Source organism: Tachypleus tridentatus, chromosome 2, assembly GCF_004210375.1.
Source record: "Tachypleus tridentatus isolate NWPU-2018 chromosome 2, ASM421037v1, whole genome shotgun sequence".
In the NCBI taxonomy this organism is placed as follows: Eukaryota; Metazoa; Arthropoda; class Merostomata; order Xiphosura; family Limulidae; genus Tachypleus; species Tachypleus tridentatus.
In genome coordinates, this window is record NC_134826.1 from 96,075,265 (window position 1) to 96,088,939 (window position 13,675).

Below are 13,675 nucleotides of genomic sequence, written 5' to 3' on the forward strand. Positions count from 1 at the left end.
GATATATACTAGGTGTATGTTGTATTATAGGAATTTTAAGTTCTTTTGTTTAAGAATATAGCACCATCTATGGATGTGGTTAAAATTAACTTATGTCAGAGATAATAAATGTTTAATAACATTAACATGTCCATTATTCCAATATCATCTTACAAACTTTGGTTGAGATTGGACCAGTGGCCTTAAAGTAGTTAGATAACATAGAGATGGACAAACACAGAGTATTGATCTTTTTATATATATATATATATATATACAAACACACAGTGTTTTTCACTAAAAAGAAATTACAAAGTAGTATTTACACGGAACTTGTTACTTTTCAGCTTGTATTACAAATTATTTTCTCTTTAAAAACTGAGATAAATCATCTTTTTTTAATTAACTAGCACAAAAAGTTTTCCACATTTTAGAGACATCCAATTTTCCAAAGTTACAATTACCCAATATTATAATGTATTTCAACAGGTATTTCCTTCCTCTTTATTTTCTCATTTTGTGCTGCCTTCTATTTCCAAATTCTTTTTTGAATGCATGCCACAAGCCTTCAACCTTCCCTCTGTTGGAATCCAAAGTTCCAACATGTCTTTCATGTATATCACTGTAAATAATATTAATTAAGTACTTTCTACTTGGTTTTTCTGATACTATGGATATTCTATCATTACCTTCCATATCTAAGATATACCTTACTTTTAAGTTGAAAGAGGTCATGGGTGAAAACATATTGCTCAATAATGCATCCAATATGTAGACTCTAGAGGCCTTTACTGTAGTGTTAACCTTTTAAACTTTCGAACATTAAAAATTTCCACCAGCTGTCATGTTATGAAATATTCAAAATAAGAAGATTGCTTCAATGAGCCAGTCCATTCAAGCTACAGTATTCGTACCAACTTAAGTGGCTACACCAGAAATGGAACCAGCAGTTGTGATGAAGATTTTGATCAAGAGCATCTAGGCATTCTCTTCAACACCATCAGTAGTAGTCCCTCCTATAGCTCCAAAGTCAGGGAATGTGGAAATTGACATTCTATACAAAGTCTATGCAAAATTTCACAGGAGTTTTTGGTCTGAACTTTTTACTACAGCTTCACCACTTTTAGGTTTTTGTTATTTGGATGAAAGAAGTTGATTCAGAGCAGCAAAACTACAGATAAAATACATAAGTACTGGTTAGGCCAAGCAACGAAGAGATTTAATTGATAGAAAGGCCTAATTAACTTTTAAGAGTTTTAAAAAACTTGATACACTTATAGATTCTTTCATAATCCAAAATTAGAAGCCAGGTTTGGTCTAAATATAAGCCACATGTGAAAAGTGATTAAACAAATACCACTCAAATATGACCAAACTTTTTGTGCACATCTATACAAAAAGTCCAGTGAGCTCTCATATGTTTACTACAGCTTCACCTAAGAGTAAATGTGGTTCCATTTTTAGTTGTTTTTTTCATTCAGATTTATGACAACTGATTTAGAACAGCCAAACAATAAGGTGAAAGGACACGTAGATACATAACTATTGGTTAGGTCAAGCAAACTAGATTATCAATTTCTTGCTCAAGTTTTCAAGTGAATCTTATGGGTGGACAATTATTATTCAGAACCAATTTTAAAGCACAAATTTGTAAATTTTATGAAATTCTTCTAATTAAAGCATGTTTATCATCACACAATATTAGCTTAAGCAATTAGTGTAAATAACAATTCTTGGTACACCTGTACTGAATGCATGTGGGTGATGACACAAAACTGTTGATCTAGATTCTGTGGTATTATTATAAAGAAAGTTATTAATGCTTTTTTAGAGAAGAAAAACCACCATCATATATTCTAAATAATCTGATTGATTCTGTAATGTACAGATCTGTTTCAAATAATAGGATTGAATCCTAAAGCTGGTGTTAATTACTATCTATCACTTTCTTATATAATGTGGTTTGTTGATGTGCACTGGTAGAAAGTCATGATATCTAATAAAAAACACCTTAGATATTAAAAAAAAAGGAACAAAAAGGTACTGACTATGCAATTTAAGAGAATTAAATCAAAATTAGCAGCCAACTTGGTTACTATACTTATAGCATTGATAAGAATCTTAATGCAAATATCCATTCATTAGTTATCTAGGCCATATTTTTTGTTCACCCATGATGATGGTTAAAATGAAATATGTTTCCTAGCTAATTTATGAAATAATATTTGCTATAAAAATCCTTATAAATGAAACTACCAGTTTTAGCCATCAATTCTGATTTCATTCTTTTATGTAGCACACTGAATCCTTTTTTTGGCCACACCTTTTTTTCATACCAAAGATGTTTTTGATTAGATCATATTTTTGTGAAATAGTATAATAGACTACCACCTCCTGAAGGGGTTAGGTGATTTCTATGATGTGTTAGTGAAACTGTTTTTGTTTTGTACATGTACCATTGTTGGATAAATAGTTATAGTGGTATTACAAGTTATTTTGATTTCCAGAGAAATGCATGATTAAAGATTCTTTTTTAGAAGTTTCATAATGAAAGACATCTGTATCAACCTGGAAGGAAAGGTGTAGGAAATGTGTGGTCCAGAAATGTACAATGTTTTAGTTTCCCCTTAGTAAATATGTAAACTTATCAAAATTTCTGTACTAATGTCTGGATGCATAGCATCAGTGAAGTGAACAAGTTTTCTTTCTCTGATGCACACAAGATATAAATCCACTAGCCTATTATTTTTCTTGGAACCATGTAATGGTCTGGCTACCATACCTTGCTCTTCAATCACAGTGGCTTAAGATCACAGGTAGTTTGCAGTCATGAGCAATCCTAGCTTTGTAGGTGTTGTATTGAATATATAAGCAGCTGGTTGGTTAGACCAATTTACTGCTACCTCAGAATATCAAGAAGACAGGAGGTTCAAATCTTATGTGCTGGCCTGTTAGTGTTACTATCTGTAGTTTATGTTTCTAAATGTTTGGATACTCAGCACATGCAGACAAGAGTGATCACACGACAGAAATAGAGATACAAAATTTATTTCAATATTTATCATTGAAATTAAAAAAGTAAATCTCAAATAATTTCAAATATTTAATTATAATGCCAAGTTTACTGACAAAGACCAATAATAAAGTTGTTCAATTAAATTTTGAATGTAATTCTTTAGGATATAATATGCACATATTGACTAATCCATATGCAGAGGGTTAAATGAGTCTTTACAATACTATTAAACTATACACTGTATGAACTTTTTATAGCTTTCAAATGAAAGAACCCAAACCAATACATGTCTAGTAAGAAAACAAAAACTTACTCTTCTTTCTATATTCACAAATATTGAAATATACCCTGTGCACGTATTACATAAAAAACATTGCTAATATATCACTAGTCTTGAATTTTGCTTCACAATTTCCATGCAAAGCTACATAAAGTTATCTGTAGGTAACCATCCTTACCCATAAAATGCCAGTGTTAAATTTTCAATCATTAACACCAGTTGGTATAAGGAAATAGTGATCTACATTGACATGCTAGGGTTAATGTGAATCTTACAAGCCACAAGGATGGTAACTAGCAAACAGCACCCAACACTAACTCTTCTTAGGTAATGAATAGTGGAATTTGATTATCAATCTTATTGAACTCTCATGTTTCAGAGAGCACAGCACATTTTTGTGACAACAAATTGTGAACCATAAACTTTCAAATTCACTGTCTGAGCATGCTAATCACAACATCATACCCAGCCTTTGTCAAGAAAATAAAACATTAAAAGATAAAGCATGTTCATTTGGCACATTCTAAAAAAAAGTGTCCGATAAACCTTACCTGGTCACGCTCTTTTATACATTTTTTACTAGTTTCATTTAGCTGATGGTGTTCATCTTCTTTTTGTTTCAGAAACGTTGTTGTAAGAACAATGAGCTCAGAAGCAATAATTCTACAGAAAAAAAGGCTCATTCAACTTTTAGAACTTCAATTATTTTATGACTAATTTACACTTGTCTTTAAAGAAACTTACTTAGGAAAGGTAACCAGGTATAATGAATTTAGTGACATGAAATACAAAAATAACGTATGATTTAACTAGCCTTTTCCAAGTGAATACACAATAGACTATATTCACCTTTCTCTAAGTACTAGAAAATACCTGTTTTCTATCTAAACATAAATGTGAAGATTCTGTGATTTAAATGTATTTTAACACTTATCAATTGTGTATAAATGCACAGTCAAAACAATTAAAAAACAAAGTTGTTCATAACAGCTTCCTTTCTGTGATAGTTAACGCTAAAATAAGATTGAAACACTTTCAAAGTTTTATTATCAATCTTACACTTTGAAAGCAACAGTCAACCACAAATCTATTTTATACTGATGTTTAAAGATTATTCAAGTCTTCTTCTGTTATTAAATAGACAACTCTTTTTACTCTGTTAAGATATTTCCATGACTGAAAAGTTTGTTACTAAAAAGCTTGGAGCAAGTCTTAAAAGATGCTTCATACCACTAGTATACTTCCAGTTAAAAAAAACAAAGAAGATAGAATTTCTATCTGAAACCAGTTATAAAGCACCAACCAACATAATTATTCTATCCAAAATGTCACAAAGAGAATGAGCATGTTCAGGTTAAAGTAAAAAATGTGAAAAAACTGAAGCTTTATTGAAGTAGGAAGAAGTGATAATCATACACATTCTGCTTCAAAGTTCCAAACAAAACGAATTTTTTGAAAAATAAACAAAAAATAAACTGAACTTACTTGTTGATATTCAAAACATCTCTTACAGCAATCAGTTGCTTCTCCAAACAATTATTTTCTTTTTCTAAACTTTTAAAGTGTTTTTTCCATTCTTGGTCTTTTTTCATAAATTTCTCATGATAAAGTAACTCCTGAATTTTCAATGCTCCATTAACTTCCTCTTCTGTAATTATCTGTACAGATTCACCAACTGTTACCAAACTCACAAGACTTAATAGTTTACATGTTTCTATAGGTATCTAAGAAATAACTTACACCTTAAAAATATCAAAATGACGTACTCCTGTATTAAATAATTTGCACACAAATAGAAATACTGTTCACTATTTAGAGAAAACTTAAAAGTGTTTCCAAATAAAAATATTGTTGTTATGGTTTTTATTGCGGGTTGGATTCTTTTGAGCTTTCTCAGAAAAAAACAAACAAACTTCAATCAATTTAATAATAACAAAAATGTTATATTTCTTTTATCTTCAAATTCTATAGTTAGTACAGACAACGTTCACCAACAGGCCTAGTTTCACAAATAAACTTTCCAACAAAATGCCATTTATTAATTTATACTTTTATTTCTTCATTGAAACTCAAATACGATATTTATATTACTGAAATAAGTAATTCATTGATACTGTTAGATACACTAACTAACTTATGTTACGATTTCTCACTAACTAACTAGTTCCTTAACTCCCTCCAAGCTAAACTCACTTTCTATATATGAAACAAATGCTTTCCTAAAAGTTTAAGCAAGTTCCAGAAATTAAAGGCATGCACATCAAATTATATTAAACTTCAATTATGTAACATATTTATAAACATTTCATAACCAGAACTTGTAATGAAAGAATTTTTTTAAATTTTAATGCTTGCTAAATAAACATGGATAAAAATATAACCTTATCCTAACGTTCAAAGAAATAAGTTTTCTTCTCCTGGTGTAAAAATAAGAAAGCTTTTCCATTTAACTTCCTTCCAGCAACCAACAATAGAAATTTCAAAAAAATTCTAGATTAGCAACATAGTCTACATCTCTCCAATTTGCTAAATCAAATTTAAGCAAATATAAGAGAGATTATTACTAAGCTGAGCTGCACAGAGGTGTACAGTTCATTTGAGAATGTAACCTGCATCAACCACACTTCCAGAAAAATTATTATATTCTCACATAGAATAGCAGTATTAAAATACAAACTACAACTATAGCTTTACAAATAAATTTCCAAAATTTATAGTTTGGGAATAAAATTTACAGTAAAAATAAAATATGCCAATTTTAGACACATGTTGCTGACTGTGGTGTCTATCCAGTGTTTTAGCTGTCTCCTTTTGGAAAGGCTGCAGTTAATCTGAAGATGACCTAAGAAGGTTGAAACACTGTTCTCTGCTTTAATTTGGTGAAAGTGTTAATACCCATACCAGCCATCCTGATATACATTTTTAGATAAAAGGATACTTTCACTAAAATAATATTGTTATTTTGGATTATTCAATATTTATCGTACAGTCCTAGAGTAATTTAAATGTGCAAAACAAAGTCTAAAAAATACCAATATATTCTGTAAGTGATTAGCTCATTTGGGTTATATAATCCAGCAATTTCAAAGCTCATATCTTTATTTTGAATAATGTGATTGATATGTTTGTTATTAAGTACAGAGCTACAACGAGCTATCTGTTCTCTGTCAACTGCAATTAAACTGAGTCTTTCTGCTGAGCCACCTAGCACATGTAATTATTAAGAATATGTATACATTAAGGACAAACATTTTACAGTTTTTAGTCAAAATTAAGTTGTTAGAAAATAAACTGACAAAAAGGATGTCTGTTTTAATTATTTTTCTGACTCCATACTTGTATAGATATACCAGTTGGATATTCACTTACTTCTGAAATCACCAATATGACAAACTCCTTTAACATGAGATTTTTCAAATAAAGAAAACTTATTCTAAACTCAAGTTTATGTTATAAAAGCTGTAGGTAACCCAAACAATACTAAATTTGATGAAAACAAATCTCTTTAAAGTAGAAACAAACTATAAGTACCTGAAAAGAAAAAAAAATTACCATGAACATATTTGATGTCTATATTGCTTCAATAGCTTAGACATAATCATCTATATGATGACATCTTGACTGGATTGCTGTAGACTCCAGCTATCTTAAGAAAACCTCAAAAAATGTTTTATATAGTAATTAAAAGCTCAATCAAATACAAATGTTGACACATAATGCTTTTTTTTATTATAATATACAGTAGGATGAGGGGATCTCATTTTTATTTTTATTAATTTTTTCCATAGATCCATACCTGCTTATATGACATTAAAAAAATACAGTAATTTCTGAAATCATGCATTTTAAATATATTACAATGTACAATAAACAGCATTTTATTTAACACTTAAATATAGAAATTGTTGGTAGTGGTAGCAAGTTGCCATTCTAACAGTCAGCAGTACATAATCAGTGACAGTAACAGACAGACTTAGCTTTCTACAACAAGGACAGAATAAGCAAGCTTAGCAGTAACTGTAATTGAACCTGAAACCTTCCAACCATGAAGTTCACCCTCCCCCAACCATTAAGGCCATGCTGGCCCAAAGATGAACAATTAAAAGTACAACTTATAATGATAACTTTTGGTTTTTGATTCCTCCAGTGGCATTATGTAGTTTTGCACTTAAACAAACATAATGGCAACATTTTGATTAATTTATTACTTTCATGACAGTAATTAATTTAATTATAATTTCAATTATCCAGTTAGTTTAAATGGTGACACTAATTCATGTTATCACTTCTTGTACATAAATTGATTAAATAGCCCAGCTCTGACGTCCATCTTTTAAATTTCTTCTTTTCAATTAATTTTCTATTGTTATTGTGCATTACAAATGTATATTTAGGTAAAACACACATATAAGATATATTACAATTTTACAATAAACAATAATAAGTACATTATTATACATATATACACTCATTGATGCTTTTAGAACATACTTTAGACTACATACTTGTTTTGGCTGACTGTATCCTGAAAACATTCCTCCCCCTCCTTCATATTTGCTCATCTGTGGTGATTTTCCCAAATAATAAAGAAACAAAGAATGAAAGTTAGCTATAATGCACAAAAAATATTTAATTACCAACTTGTACCCACAACTACCTTTCAAACTGTCTTTTCCATATAAGCCATTTACTATTAACCTCATTTCATGGCCATAAGACTAGTAAAAAGATGCTTCACCTCAATTGAAAATAAACATGAAAAAACATTTTGAAATTTTTTTTTATAATTTACATAAAGTGAAAAATTGGTCAATATCAAACTGACCCTAACACTCTCAGAAAAAACAAATTGTAAAAAAATTATCTAAAATTTGTTTCCTGTAATAACAGCAAAATAGTTGTTCAGTAGTTTAATGATTGCCTCCCTCACTGTCTAACAAATTTACTAAATACAGAAAGAAGAGTCAGTCGATGCAAAAGCAGCAACTTCTGTACAATTTTAAAAAAATAGATGTAGTCAGCTAAAGTTGATTGAAAGAAGAAATGTTTCACTGCAATTTCTAAAAATTTTTAGAAAACACTGAAAATCAGATTTATATTTCACTGCTGCAAGATTTAATGTTTATTCACTGAATTAATATAAATAATTAATCTATCTGTCTATATACATATAATCCAAAGATCTCTGTAACACTATTTTCTGAACAGTAAACTGTATAAAACATTACACATGCATCAAAATGTCTACTTTCAAGAATATATTACAGAAAAATAATTAATTTTTTGCAATTCCTAAAATTTCACTTCAATATCAACATTGATCTTTCTTTGTATATATCAAATGGTTAACCTGAGAAAAATATTTATTAATAACAAAACTGTTTCTTTTTGTGAGAATTTCATGATGAAAAAAGGAATTCTTTGTTGACTGATTAAATTATTTATATTGCTTCCAGTTCAAACTTTATTTCTATGTGAAACACATGAACTAGAAAACCAGAAAAATTGTGTTTTTTTGTGCATTATTTAATTGAATAGAAAATAATTTAGAGCAGTAGTACCACTAGTGTTAAAAATGCATGGTTAAGCTTCATCGACAATCTGCAGCCAAAACAATGACCCACATAAATTATCACATTTCTTGTTTTTCATGTGTATTCTTTACTTATTATTATAAAAGTAATTAAAATGTAAAAATTGAAAACTAATTACGTTAAATGTGTTATATCAGGTAAAATAATAATAAAAATTACTCATGAGGTAGAATTGGTTGGTTCGTGGGTTGTTTAGTGTTTATTGGCACTAAGGAACTGGGCTATCTGTGCTAAAGAGCCAATAAAAAAAGTAAAAATTAAAATCAGTAAAATATGTAAAAAGGAATCATGCTAAAACAGAACATAGTCCAATTTTTGAATTAAAATCTTAGAGTTTAAAAGACCAATGGCCCTCAAAAATTTAAAAATACAACTGAGTTAGACATTATCACCCACACCAATGACATTGGCCAATGTCAAAGGTGAACGTACCATAAAAATGTGTTTAAAATGGTGTTGTCGCTCTCAATTGTAATGATGGAATGAAAATAAAACTTGTGACTTGAGTGCCACACAGACCACACCCTTGTGCATCAGTACCAGATAAAAGAAAGTGGTGAGTATAAAAACTGTGACCAACAGAACAACTTCCTTCTTACGATACTTACAGAAGCTAGAAAGCCAAAGAGCAATAGAAGGCTTGATTTGGAAAAGCTTATTGTCATGTTGTTCACTCCAAAGTGACTACCAATTGGCATAGAGCTGAGCTTTAAATACAGGACCATAGTTCATGTATGGGACAGGCACAGCAGTGATAGTACCAGAGGAGATTGACTAAGTTGCAATGTCAGTGAGCTCGTTTCCATGAATACCAACAAAGCCCGGTATCCAGAAAAACTGGATAGAAGTAGATGACAGAAAAATGGGCCAGTTGGTTTTGAATATCAAAATGAATAGGGTGAGAACTGACATGAAACAATTTCAGGGCTAAGAGAGAGCTAAGTGAATCTGTAAAAATGATATGGTTTGTATATTGCATAGCTTCTATGTAATTCAGACCAAGAAAAATGGCATAAAATTTGGCACTGGACATAAAAACGGTAGAGGGAATTCTATGTGCAACAACTAAATCAAAGTAAACCATGGTAGAACCCACAGAGTTGCCTGATTTCAAACCATCTGTATAAATGGGAATGGAAGGATGGTTCAAAAGATGTTCAACAAATAGAAGGCAATAGTTCCAATCAGGAGTATCCTCCTTTTTCAGGTGACTCAAAGAATGATCACATTGAAGGATAGTAAACAGCCATGGTGGAATGGGCTGATCTGTGAATACTGCTATGTCGTCTAACGATAGACCCAATTCATACAACTGCAAGTGGATATGAAGGCTAAAAGGAAAAATAGCAGACTGTCTATTGTGAAAAAATGTGGCCAACTGAGGAAGGAAAACACAACCCCATGTGGGATACTGTGGTAAAGATCAAGGTTTTGAAGCATACATTAAAGACAGTTGCAAATGACAAAGGTATAGAGGGGGTTCATGGGACTCCATGTACAAACTCTGGACTGGAGAAGTGCGAAAGGCTCCTGTGAACTTCACCAATATGAAGTTCAGGATCAGGACTAAGGTCCTGGCAGAGTCATAGACCAGAAACTCATAGTCCAGTTTTGGTCGAATAAGGGCACAATAGATTTTTAGCATGGAAAATTGATCTGCCCCCCAAGAGGAGGAAGAGTATGACCTTGTACACTTGACACATAGCTCCTGGATATGTAGAATAAAGGTCAGGTTACAATCAAAGATAAACCCCAAGAACTTTGTCTCAGGGACCACGGGAAGCACAACTTCACCAATATGAAGTTGAGGATCAGGACGAATATCTCGCTGACAGCAAAAGTGCATGCAAATAGTTTTGGAGAGAGAAAGGTTAAAACCATTTGCTGTGGTCCACTTCATTAAATGATTAAGGGTTATCTGTAGCTGACCCTCAATATATTTCATGTTTGATGACTGACATGAGATGTGGAAGTCGTTGACAAAGAAACTATTTGCAACTGGAGGAGACAGTTGTACACTGATGGTAATTATCTTTAAAATGAAAAGTGTGACAATCAAGACACAGCTCTGAGGGACTCAAAGTTCCTGTGGGAAAGAATGGGAAAGTGTCAGACCTGAAATCACTGGTTCATTAAAATGTGTTTAATAAAAATTGGTAAGCTGTCATGTAACCCATACAAGAGTAGGTCTCGCAAAATGCCATATCTCTACGTTGTGTCATAAGCTTTCTCAAGGTAAAAAAATACAGATATCAGATGTTGTCACTTGAGAAAGGCTTCCCTGCATGATGTTTCAAATGAAATCAGGTGGCCCATGGTGAAGCCCTGTCTTTGGAACCTACAAGTGGGTGAAAAGATCAAGTTCTGAGAGAGTAGTGAAAGAAGGCCAGTTAGCCTGGTCCAACTTCCATCGAGGCACATGGGTTGGTGGCATTGACCATGGCTAGTCTGTCTCAAAATGACAGGAAAATTATCACTGCCCCATGGATTACTGTCGACCCTCCAAGAAAAGTAAGTGAAAAGTGAAGGGGAGCAGAAAGAAAGATCTATAGGAGTAAAAGACTAACTAGGTGCTTGAAAATAGGTATAAGAACCAGTATTGAAGAGAGAGAGATTGTGGTCCAACAGCATATGCTCTATAGCACAACCCTTCCCATTAATACTAGCACCACCTCTGAGGGAATTATGTCCATTAAAATGAGGGATGGATAATTATGTCAGCATTAAATTAATACTAGCACCACCTCTGAGGGAATTATGTCCATTAAAATCCCCCAATAGTAAAAAGAGGGATGGTAATTGCTCAATGAGGGCATCAAGATCTGACTGATTATAGATCTCTTCAGGAGCCAAGAAGAGACAACAAATAGTGATGGTATAACCCAAATAAACACAGATGACTACAGCCTCCAAGGGTTACCAAGTGACAAAGACAGGGTGGGCACACACTGATCAACCAGCAATGCCACCCACTATGCATTCATCCATCACACAACCTGTCATTTCTGTACAACAAAAATTGCAGTAGAGTCACTGTATCAGCAGGTTTCAGAAACGTTTCCTGTAAGGAGAGAAACATGGGATGGTAAGAATAAATCAAATCCTTAATGTGATCTATATTTGATCAAAAACCTCAACAGTTCCAGTGAATCAGAGTGGCCATTTCTATTTATGTGGAGGAGAATGTGGCGGGGAGACCTGTTTGTGACCACGTTTTTTCTTTATTGGACGAAGATTTGTCAACTTCCATGGATTCTGCCCTGGGTTAGGAGGCAGGTCTCTGTTTGTGGACAGAAATTTCAAAGACTGAGGATGTGAACGAATGGTCTATTTACTTCTCAAGGCTGCAGAGGAGAATGGAGCCAAGGAAACATTTGAACCTGTAGGAAGTGGAACTGGGCAGTCACTAGAAGGAGTGGTAGGGATAGAGATGGAAGCAGACATAGATGCATCAACTTTTTAATTGCAAAGGACAAAAGATTCTTAAGATGTTTTGCAAACAATTCTGTTGGAGGTACAGAAAGATCTGTTTGCACTTCCACTGCAGCAATGGGATGGATTGCAGTAGCATATGTCTGAGATGGAGTTGGGAAAAATAATTTCCAAGCTTCTGGGTAGATATTATTAACAGTTTTCAAGCATTGCACTTCTTTCTCTTCTACCCATTTAGGACAAGAATTAGAGTAAGATGGATGTAGGCCACTACAGTTAACACAATGTGGTTCCAGATTGCACTCGTAAGACTTGAGGGGGACACATAACAGTGCCAAACAAGGACAATACAGCAATGCCAAGGTTTTGTAAGCACTATACCCGAACACCAGCATCAAATACAATGTTCATCACCCCTGGTGAGAACATTCAACACCGATACTTGATTTACCCTGGCCTAAGTGGACCAGCTGATTGAGCCTAGGGGGACTACCCTGAGGCTATCCATCTACAGGAATTCAAGGCCAAAGTTGTGTGTTAGGGATGGACCCCTCAACCACCAGGATCCTCTCTTCCCCTTCACGGGTCGCTATGCACAGCAACCATGTAGGTGGATGTTTAGATCCCAGAGGAGGTAAACTGAAAAAACAGAACCTTCTCTGGGAGTACTCCTCACTACATACAGGAATCCACACCGAGTGGCATGAGGTAAGGTCATGAAGAACATGCAACATGTTTGTTGAGTGGTGGGAATAATAGTTTGACACAACTCAGAGAGAATTAAAACAATACAAAGTTAATTAGAAACATATATATTATTACAAGTTTAAAGCTATTTAGGATAAACATATGTAGTTTCATGTTACACTCTAAAGTCATTCCAAAAAGAAAAAAAGAAAAGGTGAAAATACATATTTCTTTTGAATTTTGTTTGGTGGTTACAAAGTTGATCAAATTGAGTGATCTTGTACAGAGGTAGGATAGACAAAATACAAAGATTCACTGAAACAAGTGTTTGAAATTTAGTTAGGGTGTTTTACAGATTACACAAATGAAACTTGAGATTTTTCACATCAAGGAAAGTATTTTTGACCTTAAGGTAAAAATATCACTTTGCACTAAAAACAGTCAAAAACTTTGACTTTAATTATTCAGGAAAAAAATTTTAGAGAACATATTTCATTACAACTTCTGAGTTTTTTGTCTATGAAACCATTACTGAAAACTTGTAATATGTCATAAAGTTATAGCATGAAAACTATAAGGGTAAAAAAATATTAAGATTATTTGTTGAATGAATAACTTGTAATTTTTACCAAATCCTACAATCATGTATCAAATATATTTGAATATATGTGGAAGACAATAATGGTA

At 32.5% G+C, this 13,675-nt stretch overlaps 1 protein-coding gene across 4 annotated transcripts in view; it reads right to left on the reverse strand.

Moving 5' to 3' along the window:
* Positions 1–13,675, reverse strand: part of LOC143244620 (transforming acidic coiled-coil-containing protein 3-like) — a 102,252-nt gene that overhangs the window by 37,955 nt on the left and 50,622 nt on the right. For all 4 annotated transcript variants that reach the window (XM_076489637.1, XM_076489638.1, XM_076489639.1 and 1 more), the window contains exons 8-10: positions 7,781–7,837; positions 4,761–4,933; positions 3,827–3,938 (exon numbers count right to left, since the gene is read on the reverse strand). In XM_076489637.1, the coding sequence (XP_076345752.1) occupies positions 3,827–3,938; positions 4,761–4,933; positions 7,781–7,837 (342 nt within the window). The remainder of the gene's footprint in view (positions 1–3,826; positions 3,939–4,760; positions 4,934–7,780; positions 7,838–13,675) is intronic.